Genomic DNA, 16,713 nt, shown 5'->3' with positions numbered 1-16,713 from the left:
TGTCCCCAGTGCCACATCCTCCTTTTTGGTGAAGGACAAAAGCAAGCTATGGGGCTTATGACAATTACTTCAGAAGCACTCCTTTACACCTACTTCTTATTTAAGCTTTCTTGCTGGCTGACAATGGTGTGCAGATAGCTCCTGAAACTAACCTTTTTTCCAGATTGATTTTTATTGATATTCCTCACAGGAAACTGGGACTGGCCTTATGTTTAGTTGACTACAGTGTAATTCTAGGCATTTTTTTAAAACATGCACCTCTGTGTCTGTTGAGGCTTGGCTGCCTAGAATTTCATCTCTTCCACCAGTGCAGAAGTTAATGTATATCCAGTTTATACCTCAGCATTATCACAAGTTGGCTTTGTAGGCACTGTGCAAAGCTCGTACTTTTCTTAGGATTTGCTTAAGAATAAGTAAGAATTAATAAGAAAGAATTAGGGGCAGGAGAATCACCCAGCAGGAACTGCTTCCTAAGATTACGATGAGATGCAGGTGTCCTGGTAATACCATTTTTTCCAGATAAAAATAAAATATACTGATGTTTATTAAATATTTATGTTTTGCTGACTTGAGGTTTTTTATTATTCTTCCATATCCAGGGATAAGCTCATTCTATAAAACTCATATTACGTAACAAAAAAAACCACATAGCTGTGTTCTGACATTACTTTATAAACTTCTTCCTCCTCGTCTGGATTGTTTTCCTCTGGTTCATCATCTTGCAAGTCACAGGATATAGCTCGGCGTATTTCAGGGCCGATATCATGAAGTGTCCTTAGTCCTGCCTAAATCAAGGACAATATCATAATATATTAGGAATACAAATTCTTCTTCAGTTACTTTTAAAAACAGTCATCAAGTTTTTGTATCCTGATAGTTGTAGAGGATGCATTCTCCTATATGTCTCTTTACTATTATAAACAAAAGTAGATTGTAGTCCACTACAATCCAATCCTGTTGAGGTGATCACGTCCTTATTACCAGAGTAGATGCTGACTAAAAGACCGATGATGCTTACGGAACCCTACATCATCTTATAATAAAGTATAAGTAATCAACAAGAACTATAAGAACGTATTTCAATGGGATGTATGTTTAATGTCAAAAACATGTTTGCAGCCTGTGCTCATACAGGAAACATGAGGAGATCTTTGCTACTGCAGCAGCAGTTTTGGCAGAGCTCAGATGGTAAAGAAAGCAGTGAAATAATTCCAGCCCATCTGCACCGCACTGTGATACACAGAAACCTGTTTTAAAGCTTTAGCTTAAGACAGAAAGCCACGTAGCTCCAGCAGCTGGGAGCTCAGCATGTACTCATTCAAATTCTGTCTCAAGTCTGCTATCACGAGCAATTTGTAGCAGGTCTCTGCCAAAGGGAGACACTTTGCACAATTGGTGCTCATTATCTAAAAGCGTATTTTATCATTTTGCTGTGTATTTTTGATACAGATATGTATCAAACACATGTTATTTGCCATGGGGAATGGGCATGAAGATGTGCATTATTCCCATGGGGAATAACGTGGCATGAAGATGTCTGGGGAATTTTGCATGCTTCATTGCTGCAGACAGCACTGAAGGACTGTGGAGGACACCACGCATGGCTTGGTCCCACTCACGCAACCCCGGCAGCACGCTGCAGCCAGGCTTCAGCTCCGAATGGAAAGAGCTTGCTTGCTGGGGAGCAAAATGGTGTTTGGGCAGTGTGGGCAATCAGAACCTGGAAAGGGATCAAGCAAAAAGCTTTGTATCTGATTTTACCATACGCTCTTCTTCAGGTTTTGCTCATTCTAGTATTTCACTTCCTAAGAATGGTGCTTGACTAATCACGTTACCTACCTGAATTTGGCAATTACATTCTCTTCCTCAAGGGTGAACTTTGAGAGATGCTGTAATTGAACTCAACTAAAAATCACTTACTGGGGAGTTAATATACAATACACTTTTCATGAACACATTGTGCATTCTCCTACTTCTAATGCTAATTGCACAGCCAATCTTAGTAAGGATGCTAAGGTCATCACTGTGTAAGGTGCTAAAGGGAGGTAAAACTAACACTCCCAGGTACAGATTTCAAGACAGACCACAGGCTTTAGTATTTTGGTTACTCAGTCATAAGTAACAATAATCACCTGCATTTCCAAATCACTGACATTTTAAAATAAACTGTAGTATAAACAGAATACAATGTCAGAACTCCTAAAGTAAGGAAACAAGCATGCAGAAGAATAGGTGAATAACCTAAACTACAGCAGTGAACGTAAGGGACATAGTAGCCCAGTCTTCATTCCCCAGCATTACACAACTCCACTGAGCCCATCCTCTAGCACTGAGGCTGAGCTCTGCTCTACAGCTGCACAAAAGCTCTGGGCTCTTGCTCAAACCCAGTCTCCCTTCTAGCTATGCTTCTCTGTGAACATAACACTGTAAGACAGCAGTATTATAAATTTTAACTCTGGCAAAAAAACTACTAGTTTATATTCCTGTCTGACAAATAGTGACAACGTCCCACAAATATATGCCTGAATACTGAGAAAAGGCATATGTTTGTCAGCAACATATTCAATAGTCACGTAATTTCAATTACATGTCCCACTTCCTTCTGGTTTATTTCTTGGAGAACTGCTCCCTCTTAAAGAAGGCAAACTAAAAGCAGGAAGCTTTTATCATCTCATTTCTCTTCAGCAACACTAATTAGCCTACAACAGATCTCTTGCAATGACACAACCAACAGAAGAGTAAACTATGGATCACTGTACATAAATGTGTATCTGCTAGTTAAGCTAAAACAATCAGCTTTATTCCCTGACACCCAGTACCAAAGCCAGAAGCTCTATAAGCAATACTTGTTTGCAGAATTAAAACATTCGTCAGCTTACTTGCTCTAACAGATTCATCTACAATTTTCCCAACTCTGTCATTAAAATGACTACTCCCATGTACTGCCCTATTTTAAGCAGAGCACAATAAAGTATTCCAAGCAATATAAGAACAATTTTTGTGCCAGGAGAGCTCTGCATCATGAGACAGATTCTCATGCTGCACTCTTGCTAATGAGAAGACCACCCTTTGAGACAGGAGCCAACCAACTACCACTGAAGTTGGACTGACATAAACACAGAGGAACTGACTCTTATCTGGCAGTAGGAATATCGCTCCTCTGAACCACCTTTAAAGTCTTCTGTGAAGGCTGCAAAGGAAGTATGGACTGATAAAGCACTTGGTTTTTACCTACAAGTATGTTTTTAGCAGGTACACATTTTTTTTGCATATGGAAGTCAATATTTATGTACATTTACCCTGTAGCTTTCAGCAAACTTGGTTTTCAAAGACATTAGAAGATGGAAGGATCTATAACAGCAGATAAAACACATGCAAGTGATGTTCCGCCACTAGTAGTACAGGGATAACAATCAAAACTGCGAACTAAATTATTCATGTTGCTCTGCAAGAGCGCAGCTGTTGTTTCTACTCAGGTTTGTTGATGTTTCTTTGAAGTGGAGGAAGAAAAGAGATACATGCTACTGTATTTGATTGCATCTAATTCTATTCTAAAGATTTCACAAGACATTTGCAAAAGTGTTTTTCTCCTTCAGACATTTTCTCTGCAAAATTTAATTTTGATGCCTTTGTTGCTTAATTTGTTGCATGGGAAAGATGAGATGCATCAGTTCAATAGTTAGCAAACCAGTGACACACAGTGCTCTGAGCGATGTAATTACATAATAAAACCAAGCACGGCTTTAAATAGGCTCTCCTCCAAATACACAAGATGCCTTGAAATTAACAAAATAATTCTGTGCAGCTGTGCTTTATGAGGCACAATAGCACCTGCAATTCTTTCAAGATGTCACGAAGAACAAAGCACTAATACACTGTGTGCTAAATCACATCTCAAGAGACGATTAATTGATGCCTCTGTCTGCGGCACAGTGCTGAGATGACACGTCAGCTTTTAAATGCTGAAGTAACAGAACTGTAGGAGTCCCCCAGTGGGAAAAAATGTCCTGTGACTGATAACTATGCTTCTGAATTGGTCATTTAGAGGGAGATAACCTTAAAAGTACCTGAAAAGCACCACGCAACAAAGCACAAATTGTTTAAAAGCCATGTTAAGCGTGGGAACATTAAAAAGTTTTTAAAATATTTTAAAAAGATTATTTTTAACTAATACCAAATAGTTTTAAGATCAATTTTATACATCTATAGCATTCACAAAACAATAACATCACTTTAGATCTACATTTTACAGTAAGAAGTTTTTGTATGATGAAAGAGCCCTAAGTCAGAGCCTTTAGAAAAACATGTCAATGTTTATAAATATTAGAACGACCAAAAGAGAACTTTCCCTATAAGTGAACCAAGTGCAAATCCATCTCGAGGTATGATGCAGCCTACATGCAGAGAAGATTAAGCTTATGTTAAGATGTGTAAATGCAATGGTTTAAATAAGAATCACTATCACCACAGTATTTCTTGTCATAAGATAAACAGTGCTCCATAGTTGAGGCATTTTACAGTGCTATCACGAAATGGAAGAGATACTTATAAGCTCTGCTTCATAGATTTTAGAAAAATGATGGATAGTTACATATATTGCTGTATAAACTCACTGGATCTGAAATAAAGCACAAATTCTAAATTCTTATGTCTTAATTTCAGAGCACTGAAAGCATATGATTATGAAACTGTTCATAAAACCATTTTCAGAAAATGAACGTGTTTTTACTACCTGCTTATTTTATAGTAAAGAAAACAAAAATAAACAAAAAAACCCCAACACCACAGCTGCACTGACACAACATAAAAATAAGCTGAAGCTAATATGAACAGAATAAAAACCCAGAACCACTGTAAGAAAACAAGCATGCAGAAGAATAGCTGAATAGACCTACACTATAGCAGTGAACGTAAGAGACATAGTAGCCCAGTCTTGATTCCCCAGTGTTACTCATCTCCATCGAGTCCATCCTCTAGTGCTGAGGCTGAGCTCTGCTCTACAACTGCACAAAAGCTCCGGGCTTTTGCTCAGACCCAGACTCCCTTCTAGCTAAGCCCTGCTGTGAATGCAACATGAACACAGGAGACAATTAAATTGAACTTGAACAAAACTCGTTAACCCCACACCTGATGCTTACTAGAGGTCTTTTTTTCCTCCCACACTAACTGCTGATATTAATTCAAAAAAAAAAAAAAAGAGAAAAAGTGTAATTAGATAACTTGAAGCATACTCCCCAAATCAAGTTCAGCACAATAAATCAGTGTTTTCTTTATCTGTGATATCAAGAGAAATATCCATTAACTTTTATTTGTACCTGCTAACAAAGAGGGTTATGTGTAATAAATGTAAAGTACAGATGACAATATTACATAGTTTAGGCTAAAATTAATTCATCATTTGCTCTACATAGTAGATGGAAGTAATCAAACCTGTTCATGCTTCACTTAACATCTATCTTTACCAGCAATGTGACTACTGTTTGGCTCGATACACATTTCCATCACCACAGAAAGCCATCTCTTTAACTAGTGCTACAGCACAAAAATCAGAGCAAAGTTACATTTCTTCCTACTGCATAAATATCAGTCAATAGGACAAGAAAGGCACTATAAGTAATCCAGCCCTAAGGAATTATGTGTCTCATGCCCTAGGAGTGTACCTAACGCAACAAAAATGTTAGTAGATAGCTAACAGGAATTGCTGCTTATCATTTTAAAACTCGTTGCTTTGCTCCTCTTCATAAGAACCAGTAACAGAAATTAATAAAGCCCTAATCCAATAAACACAGTGTATGATGTCTGGAATTATCTGAGGACAGCCTCCCATTTTTCTGCTTCAGAGTTTATAACACACAGGGTATAACCAGGTAGAATCTTTCAAATATAACCTCCAGATCACTTATACTCTACGGACAGCTTGCTGCAGGCTTCCTGAGAGAGAGAAGGTCAAAGAGTACTACAGTCCTGGTTTCCATCTGATAACTTGTTTTAAGAGACAGGCAGAAGTAGATGGCATTAATATAGCATGCTAATATTACTTCCATAGAAAGTTAAGTTCCAAACATTAAAACTGCTGGAAGTTATTTCATCAGTAATCATGAATGGAAAAAGAACAATGAGAATTAGGAAGCAAAACAATACCAAAAATTTCTTTACTATGAGGTAACACCTGTCAGGATGTTTTCTGAGAACTGGCTTATAATATGGTAGGAACATAAGAAATTAAAGAAAAGTAAATAATATCTCCAAATAATGGAGATGATAGCTTAGAACTTCATTTATCTGATTTTACATCAACTCAACCGGTTGAGGAATCTTATAACTGTTGCTACCATTTGAGTAATCCACAGAGAAAAATGCATTGCACTTACCTTGTTACAGACAGAAAAGCAGGATTATGTTTTACTTTTCTGATGAACAGAGTCCCAGCTAAACAAAATCCTTGCAGCACTGCACAACCATCAACATTCATCTGCCTGCTACATCAAGTAAGCTCACAAAATGGTTAGTTAAAATGTAAAAACAAAATCACCTGCAGAGCAATCGTGGTATTCTTCGCAGGATATTTCCCCACCAGTCCTTGTTCTTTGCGTTTCTTGAATTTCCTAAAGTAGTCCTGTATCAGGAAGGTGGCATAGAACTTCCCCACGGTTACCTCATCATCTAAATGAACAGACCAGACAGATCTCTCCCAGGTCAGCACATTTGGCAATAGCCTGTACACTTATATCTGATGTGACGGGTGCAATAGGCACTATGCTTTCAGCTTACAATGATGGGACCTCTAACTGGCTTAAAGCAATGTTTTAGCAAGCAGGGTATGCTCAGTCAGTTAAGTGAACTCATCCTTAATAAAGAAGAAAATACAACACTTTACCAAGTCTCACGTACCTGTAGGTTAGCTCATGTAAGTTTCTAACAAAGCCATCAATATGTTTGTATGCACATAGAAACTGAAATATTGGCTTTCACTACTTGAAACAAATGAATTAAAACAAGAGTTACTGCGTCTTCCACAAGAGTGACTCTATATAAAACGTTCTGCTCACAATACCTCACTTTTTATTCCTGCTGATACAAATTTTCTTGGTCAGTGTATCAATATAGTATTTTTGTAATTGCAAAATGACTTTGACATCCTTATAGGTTGCTTTGCTATGTACTTTCTTAGCAACTTCCACTTCGTATTGGCTGTGAATCCCAGACACTCATGTTGGGCTGTATCTTCTGCTCTCTTGCTGTCACCCAAGAAGGCTGACTCTAGACTGAAATCTCACAGTGTTTACAATTTCACACATTTCCTGTGAGGTTCTTGATTAAGCGCAGATTTGATCCTTAGCCACCTCCCAGTCAGGTGGTGATAAAAGTGAACAAGAAACATGTGGTGCTTCCCCATGTTATTGTATTGTATCACCTCTGAAATGCTGACAGACAAGAAAATAATTTATGTCAGTTAATTTTGTGCAGTTCAAAAGATACAGAGACAGTAAGTGCAGTAAAAAATACCATTTTCTAGAGTCACTGTTGTGAAAAGAATCCAAATTTCAAAGTTTTCAAAGTTCAAAGGCAGATACCTTATGATATCAAAATCCCCTAGTTCATGGTATGTAAGTATGCTCGTGCGTTCCATTCAATCACTCAGCTGTGTAAGTTTGATCTCCGCATATGTAATGCTTGCCAGAAAACTAGGAATAGTTTTCTATTCAAAAACATTGCTTTTGTTCTCACACAGTTCTTTCCCCTAGAGTTATCTGGCACAAAGCTAGATGTTTCCCTTTCTGCTGTGTTGCCTACTCTCCGTATTTTTGCAGCATACCAAGACAGCTATTTGCAACTGGTTGGGTAGAGCTCTACAGAAAGGAGGACTGGTGGCCCCTGGCAGGGCCCACACCCTGACTGACAGAAAGTCCCTGCCATCCCAGTCACCTTTGTGACAGACAGCTGCTTACACACCTCGGGATCAGCGTTGTTTGGTTGTACACAGGAAATCTAATGTGTTCACATGTATTTTAACATATTGTTGATAGAAAAAAAAATCTTATTCTTCTTCTTCTTATTTTTTAAGTTTTGTCTCAATTGTTCTTTCTCTCTAACAGAGATTTAGTACAGACCTGAGAGGTATCTTCATCTGCTTTGTCTTTTTTTCTTACCTGCACTCACATCTTGTTAAGCAAGATTTTCCCCTCTCAAGTGATTTTTTTAAAGTGACCGTCATTTACTGTAACATCATACATAGGGTTTGAATACAATATTCTCCTTGTGTTTTAGCTTTATCTATAATATGTCCCAGTGTATCTCACTAATAATAGTACAGTTATCAGTATTTTTACCTGAATATCACAGTTTTGCTAATTTAATCGTTATTTACTTTCTACTTTTCATGACCTGCTTTCAAGTCAATAAAAAGGATGGGGAAATCCAATTTGTGTGTAAAACTGTTAAAATTATTTCTGTTGCAGTGATAAAATGTCTCCAAGTGAATCCTCACCATTCAAAACAAGCTCCCTCCAGAATTCACAGGATGTGCTTCATTATAATGGCTGAGGTAGGCTGTATGCATGTGAGAAACTATGGCAAGCTTTAATTTCAGGCAAATTGCACCAGGGATGTATTCTCCCAACATTTTATTTCTTTAAAGGTATCAGAGCAAAACAAATTACAGTAATTGCCTTAAAATATCTTGGCTGGAAGACCAGCCTGCTGCAGGAAATGTCTTTGCACGTTAGCGTGTCTGTTCTGCCAAATACCTACATCTCTTCAAAGGGCTGAGTGCCTCCAGCTCCCACTAGGAAGTAAGGACTCCGCAGCTCACAAGAAAAGTTCCCCAGTGTCCTCATTCAGTCTGAGCAGTAGAAAAGTTTTGTTACTGACTCCCCAAACCTAATTTTTAATCTTTTGTGTGAACATTTGCTTTGATGTTCATCTGTGATCACTCTTGGCAGCTTGTCTGGAGCCTAGTGGTCTTCTGTATTCAGAAGAGATCTCCTATAAAGTATCTGATCTGAACTTGCCTTCCTTAGCTTAGCTGAATCCATTCATTTCTGCAATGCATCCTTGGTCAAACTCCCCAGATAAGCCTTTCCCCATCCTTTGTACTATTTTGTTTCAACTATTTGAACAGAACTTTTGAGGAAGTGATATAGCAAATGGCTCCTAGAAAGAACAAGCACATAGAAGTGACAGACTTGATATAACATACACTACCATGGGTTGCACTTAGAGCACGTCTCAAGACAGGCTATGATTACTGACTGTACCTGAGACAACCATACCTCCAAAGTCTCAGTATGCACAAATGAAGGGCCCTATTAATTGCTGTGGACATACATCAATTTTTTTTTTTGTAAGCATATTAGTTGAATGCATTACCAGTTTCCTGAATCGTGCATGCCAAAGTCTGTATGTACAAACAAGATGCATGTGTACTTCACAGGCACAGTCAGTTGTATTGCAGACACGTGCACACAAGAACTGAAGCTTGGCCAAGGGGAGCCATCCTTGACACAGAGAGCCAGATATGGACAGGGAGGGAGGCAGCTAAGCGTAACTGACCACAGTATCGACAGATCTATAGCTACAATTGGGGACAGCAAAAGGAATCATTTCAGTAGGAAGTTTTTGCAAGAGGGCAAAATGTATTAGGCAGGATTAAATGGGCTTGCAGGTGGAGACTGGGGAATTTAAAGAATAGAAAGCAGGTGAATCTTTCGCGGGTGGTATGTCTTTCTCTTACTCTGTAGTCTCCTAGGAATATTAACACGTTTATACATTCAGGCTTTTGACTCTCATTCTATGTTTTTGCAAAGCAGCTTCAGTTTTCCTGAAGATCTGTTGCTAACTTTTATCAGTTTAATTAAATCATATTAGTGAGTTATTCAATCAGTACCAACAATTAGCTGGCTGCCCATTTCTAGTGCATCTATTTATAATTAAGTAAAAAATAAATAAATAAAATTATGTGTGGATTGTTTTCATTCTGCTCTGCAAATAATCGATCTCTTTGTGTTCAGGAGGCATGATCACAGGCACAGGAAGCATCTAGCACTCAGTAATACCAGCAAAAGTAGTATTTGAAAAAAATATCATGAACTAGACAGCTCAATACTTGTAAGTACATGTGATTCTAGTACAGTGAATTTGGATGCTTTGTTGATTTATATTGAAAACCTGTCTCTTGGCAGATTGTTATTTATCAGCTGTCGCTGGTGTTACTGTCATACACAATTTTCTATTGAATATTAAGCTTTGATATAAACAATTTTTTTTTCTGTATAGTAAGCTATTTTACACTCCTATGGTGTAAGAATGTAAAATAGCTGTATTCCTCTTTTTTTGTAGATAGGTTACACTATTTTCAATTGTCGTGTTAGTCTTAATGAGGCCTGCAGAGAAACGAAGCCAAAATGAAATTGAAAATTGATGAATCTTAAGTACTTTGATGGTTGGACTGGATGTTCTTAGTGGTCTTTTCCAACCTTAATGATTCTTTGACTTCCCAAAATGTCTTTGTTTATACTGTTGAAGCCATACAGGTTTTTATCATGCAGACTATGACCTAGATTTTCTGTCTAGCTATGCTGAGGAGCTAAATTTGAGGAAGAAATATTAGCAATGGATTTTAGTATAGCTGAAAGTAAATATACAGCTTATATTCAGCAATGACATGAAACTGAAGTTAACAGTGAGTTGTTATGTGAGATTAGTTCTAGGAATGTGATCTTTAAAGATTCTTTGTCAGACTGGTTTAGGCAGGCACAGCTCGCTATTCTGAAGCATGCATCTCTATTTCAATTAAAAAATGTAGGGGAATAAAGTTGGCAAGAGGCAACACCAATTCCATGCCACCACCCTAAAACAGAATTGCTTCAGAATATTCGAAAGACTCATAGTTGAAAGGAACAGAGGCTGCAGAAAAAGCTCAAGCACATAGTTACAACAATAACAAAGCAATTCATCTATGCCATGCAAGCAACTAGGTGTAAAGCTGAAAACAACAGAGTAGAACACAAAAAAGTTGTTTTAAATGTGCAGTATCAGTTCCCCTTTGGATCATCAAATTTGCTAGATCTTTGTCTTAATCCCCACTATCAGCTGGCAGCCACCACACCAGTAGCAAGTGGCTCCTGCAGCGACCAAGCTAATGCTGCTCCTGGGGTCATGCTGAACAGCGGGGCAGCCAGCATGCTCCTCCTCCCCTAGAGACTGAGAGTGTCACCTTCAGAAAGGGATCAGCCTCCACCACCATCGGGCCTGGATCTTGAGTCTGCTTCCAAACCTGAGTCTGATCAGTCTTGAAAGCTGCTGTAATGCTATAAAAGTACAATAAACTACAAAAAATACCAGATGATTACAATGGATCGGTATATTGGATGTCTAGATACATCTATCCTGGGTATGAATGGACAGTGCAACAGATCCTGCACCTTTAAAACTTGAAAAAGCAAGTATAATGTCACCTAAACCTACACTATAGCATATTGATAAGAATGTATATATTGAAAAATTCTAAATATATATATTGGAATATATATATTTAAAAAGAAATATAACGAATATTTGATGTCATCTCACTGCACGTAGAAACAAGTAATATATGTCCCTCATACCTATTGCAAACACATTGGTATGACAATTTAGATATTTTTACATCGGCCATATTCATACCTCAGTCATACTGGCATAAATCTGAACCAGTTCCATTATGTGTTGGCTGTGGAACTGCTCTGGTTTAAGCTAGTGCAACTGAGATAATTTAGCCTCCTGCTTTATCAGTTTAGCAGAAAAATTTTTAGTCTTGCAATTAATTTTTTTTTAGTTTTCTCCCAAGAGTATTCAACATATACAAGGGTATAAGCTAAAATGCAGGGTACATTGTTAAGCTTAATTAGTAAAAAAAAAAAATATTATTTTGCTGAATGCATTGAAATCAAACTAACTTTAGTTTATTCCACTGAATGACTTGAAATTAAGACTAAATTTAGGTCTGATCAGGTTTTGTTGGTTTTTTTTTCAAGCAAGAAAATAAAAATTAAATGTATTTTCCTCTTTCTTTTTGATCTAAGGAAGTTGTATTACTTAGTCCTACATTTATTATCTAATGTAACAGGATATAACATTATCTGTATTATTTTGCTATTATTTTTTGTTGTCTTTTAATGACATTATCATTTCAAGTTTTACTAATTTTATTTCTTTAGTCTCTACCAATCTACAAAGGCCAAAAAGAAAAGAGAAGAGCATATGGCAAAGTTTATCACACTGACCGCCAGCCGGAGGGACAACTTGGTCAAGTAATTTCATGCTAGTTTTCTTCCATATTTTCTTTATAACTGCTCTAAGTTCTTCATTTGCTTGCTCTAGGTTACCTGCAGCAAATAAAATAGAGACACAGAGGAAGACAAGTATGTTTCAATTAGCTGCAACGAATGTTCCTTTGGATATTAATTAGTTGTATCTGTATAAAGACTGATAAAGACTGCTAGCAGCAGCCTAAGCTCCATGAAGTAGCAGATAATAATACTACAATAATTAAAGAGAAGAAAAGGTGTAAGAGGATGAACTCCTAGGGGCTTTCAATTTTGGAGTACTTCAGAGGTCAACAGTAGTTTACAGATCTTGGCTCTACTCTGTCACTGTTTAATACCTTCCGCCTAAATTGTGCCGCACGTGACAACTCTGCAAGCCACATCCTTCTTGATCCAAAGCTGACCCTTTTTTTTTTTTTTTGTCTATTCACAGTAACTTCTCAACAGTGCAGGCCTGCGAGTTCAGGTGAGCATTTTCTCTTGAAGTGCTCACCTTAGCCACAGCATTGCCTGAGGAGGCTTAGCTAGTTTGCTGTTGGCAGTGGAACTCAAATTCTGCTGAGAACAGCAGGAGACATAGAAGAGGAAGAAATAAAAGTGAAATAATGAAAAAAATATATAAAATAAAATAAAAAGCAAAATTCCCTGGAACATACCACAGTTTTTTCAGGACTTTTCCCTCTGATGCAGATGACAGAAACCCATCCAACCCCATAAGAACTAACCTCTGCTAACCTGGGGATGTCACCTTCAAGGCTGCAAAAGCCCCAGTTGCACTAACGTGGGATCCAAGATACAAATTTAAAGAGCAGTGAGGAGGAAGCATCTTGGTTGGATAGAAAGGGGAACTCATTCATTCCTTGCAGTAGAATTCCTGTTACACCACTGCTAAGCGTTTTTAACTGACCAGGTAAAGGCATGCCATAATTTCTAAGATTGCTTGGGCTTTGGCGTCAGTATCCCCCTTTTTTTTTTTTTTTTAAACAAATCATTCTTGGCAGTACACGATACAAAATCAAACCAAATCCACTGAGACTTAAGGAGCCGTACTCATGTTCAACAAAAGTAATAATTTCTAGTTTTTCCTCACTGCACTTTTTGACAAGTGCAATAAAGGCTTGGCAGATAAGAACCTTACCTTCTGTTTTTATCTTTAGAGCAGTCCTAACCAAAGCAAACAAAGTAGCATTGAACATGACGGTTCCATCACTATTTAGTGGCATATTCATGGCTACTAACCTCTGTGAAGGAGAGAAGAACACTTCGTTTGAAAAAAAGAAAAAAACCTTTTGCAACTTTCACTTCTGAAAAGGCGACATAACCAAGTAATATCCACAGAGAGGCATAACATCATGTAACTCTTCAAAAAACATTGAGCCTTCTATCCCAGCAGTCTGTAATAAACACCACTATCACCTGTTTCTGATACTAATGATATGGATGCTTCTACCAAAGCTAGAACTGCCCAGTAGTTTTCATGGGTTTTGGCATTCCTTTTGACTCTGGTGTTTAGTACATCAGCTCACCTATTTATAAAACAAACACAGAAAATTCAAAGCACAGTGCTGTTGTGAGGATCCTTTAAGGTGTGAGCTGATTCATACTGATATTGCTAACACTAGAATGCCCATAGTTTTGAATTCCTCAAATAATATAATAAAGCAACTTTGAGTTGCTTTTCAACTTCTATATTAACACGCAATTAACTGTCATCCAAATTACACATCGTGCCTAACAAATTCTACTTTAAATTTCTGTTAATTTTCAGTCGTCTCACTCACTTCTGTGTATTACTTGGATGTTATTTATTTCTGTGTGGTTTATCATCTTACCGTCTCCTCCCTTCAGTGTCAGCTCTATGTTTCATGTGAAGCAAACGTTCCATGAATGCACGTGTACTAATACTTTATCAAAACTAAATTGTAAACTAAAGTAAACTACCACTTTCTCCCTGGAATTGAAGAGAAACCAGAAATGTCATTGGGTCACCATCAATGCTGGGTTGAATTAGTACATATATATATCACAATAAAAGAGTAATTATAAATTTAAAGACTAACTCCTTTTATTTTGGTGCACTGTCAAGAATTTTATGTTGGCAATAAATTCAAATGATTACAGTGAGAGAAACAACACTGATATTGCTGGTTTAAGTCAAGCCCACAGAAAACTGGGAAAACGAGAGAGCGGAGAAGATCTTGTGAATAAACAGGATTACTGTGCAGACACAACAAGTATTTGGCAGAGTCGAATGAATGCTTAAACAGTGAAAGAAACCTACAAAGGAAGAAGGGTAGAACCTACCTTGCAGGCCACTCGGTGAGGGCATAATTTGCCAAAACCAAGTGGTGGCTGAATGCGTCTCAGTAACGTAACCACATCAAGATGCTTTATCCTTCCCCTAGAACCAAAGAATATATTATGCCGTGCTTTCAATATTTTTTATCAGATAAGTCTTAGCAGAGAAATGCTCTTACTTTGCTTCAGGGTCGTACTCTGACCATATCCTTTTGAACTCATCCAAATGATGAGGACCCAGAATGGACCAGTCACGTGTCAAATAGTCAAAGTTATCCATAATGACAGCCACAAATAAGTTTATTATCTAAAAAGCAATTAAGAACACAGATATGCATTTAATTTTTTTGAAGTACAAATATTTTCCACAAATAACTTTATAAGGTAGGAGGTGCAGAATTCAAGCAATTAAATAAATTGATCTTATAAATAACGATTTTTTACAAATACCATTGAATACCACAGAAAATACTTGCTGACAATTTAAGTGTCCAGCTGGAATTCTATCAAGCAACTAGATGACAAGAGTATGATTCTGCTGTACAGTACTCAATCTTTGACATAGGCTGTTAAATGTTTTTGTTTCTCTTCTTTGATTGGCTGGATCAAATTGGACAAAATTGCATATTTGTATTCAGAAGATTCAACGACATGATGATGACATTTATGCGTATGTTTCATTAACTTAAGAGATGACACAGAATGGTTATGTTTACAGTGGTTCAGGATTCTGTTCAATCAATCTCCTTTTGCCAGGAGAACAGAACTGTGAATAGAACAATTCAACCAGCCAAGGCACCCGCGATGAGGAAAAACGTATTTCAGAGATTATTGTAGAACAAGTAATTAATTAAGATCTCATGTGCCACAGCTGGAACACACTTGTAGAGAGACATACAAATTCTGTCAAGTTTAAAGAATACTGATATAGCATTACTACATCAAATGACTGCAGTTTCATCATTAATGACATTTAATGGCATTACTGAAAAAAAGACATACTATAATAGCTATTGAAAAGACTAACACTTTAGCTTCCAAATATGCAAGCAACCAGTCCTGGCATACACGGAGGCCTGAGGTCACAAGGATACCTTGTACATGAGAATTTACTAGCCTGCAGCATAGGATACAGGATCTGGGACCACGTATGAAAAACAAACCCTTGCACAAATATTTTAGATATGAGATTCCACATCATTCTCCGACTTCACTGCTGTTTTACTGCAGAAGAAATTCAAAAAGTTAAAACTTATTTCTGATAACAATCACCAGCTGAACTCACCAAAAATGCACAAAGCATATAAAAACTGATAAAATAAATGATGGCAAAATTGCTTCCACATGTGTATTCTTCCCCTGGATTATAATCAGATTCTGGATCACAGCGTTTTCCAGGCAAACATGCCAGCATGATTTCCTGCCAAGCTTCTCCAGTTGCACACCTTTATGAAGTCACAAAGAGAAATTAAGTATTAATTGATCAAAATGAACTTATTTGTTAAGTTCCAATAAAATTCCTGGAGCTGTACATGTAGAAACGTGAAAACAGACTGTAAATTCCTCAGAGTAGGAACTAATTAAAAATTACAGAGTATGTTTCAGAAGTGAGAAGCTTAGACCTGACAGTGCACACAAATTTTATATGATGCACACTCATGCACCAGAAAGGCTTGCATGGAAAAATTTTGCACTCCAAACTGTGATTTACAAGTTAAATCAATATTGCAGTGCAGCTGTTGTGTACCAAGTGTAAAGCTGTCTACAAAGCATTGATTGACATTGTGATATGCATACGGAGAACTTCTTCTGCATATGCCATACATAAGTTCAGTTTTGTCTGAGCTCTACAGTGAGTGTGGAAGAAATGTCCCATCTGAGGATACATTTGGGTCGAGAGTGCCAGGTAACGTGCAATACAGAAGGCCTGCATGAAACCACAGCACTGACAGAGCTGTGTGGCAGAATACAGGTACCTACTTTTTCCTTTTCCTTGTCCTACTGGAATCTAGCCTAGAAATTCAGAATGATCTTGACAAACTGAGCACAGAACTCTGTCCGCTGGTCTATCTCCAGTGCAATCAGTCCTGCATTAGCACTGTTAGCTGTA

General features: G+C 37.5%; 1 protein-coding gene across 6 annotated transcripts in view; it reads right to left on the bottom strand.

Annotated features, from left to right (window-relative positions):
- Nucleotides 1-16,713, bottom strand: part of CACNA1D (calcium voltage-gated channel subunit alpha1 D) — a 168,918-nt gene that overhangs the window by 7,882 nt on the left and 144,323 nt on the right. For all 6 annotated transcript variants that reach the window (XM_021409351.1, XM_021409350.1, XM_021409355.1 and 3 more), the window contains 7 exons: nt 15,889-16,048; nt 14,783-14,910; nt 14,610-14,706; nt 13,444-13,546; nt 12,264-12,365; nt 6,533-6,663; nt 669-785 (listed from right to left, as the gene is read on the bottom strand). In XM_021409351.1, coding sequence (XP_021265026.1) covers nt 669-785; nt 6,533-6,663; nt 12,264-12,365; nt 13,444-13,546; nt 14,610-14,706; nt 14,783-14,910; nt 15,889-16,048 — 838 coding nt within the window. The remainder of the gene's footprint in view (nt 1-668; nt 786-6,532; nt 6,664-12,263; nt 12,366-13,443; nt 13,547-14,609; nt 14,707-14,782; nt 14,911-15,888; nt 16,049-16,713) is intronic.

Source organism: Numida meleagris, chromosome 11 (genome assembly GCF_002078875.1).
Source record: "Numida meleagris isolate 19003 breed g44 Domestic line chromosome 11, NumMel1.0, whole genome shotgun sequence".
NCBI classification, from domain to species: domain Eukaryota; kingdom Metazoa; phylum Chordata; class Aves; order Galliformes; family Numididae; genus Numida; species Numida meleagris.
Note: the sequence above shows the minus strand (reverse complement) of the source record. Positions and strands in the feature narration are given on the sequence as shown.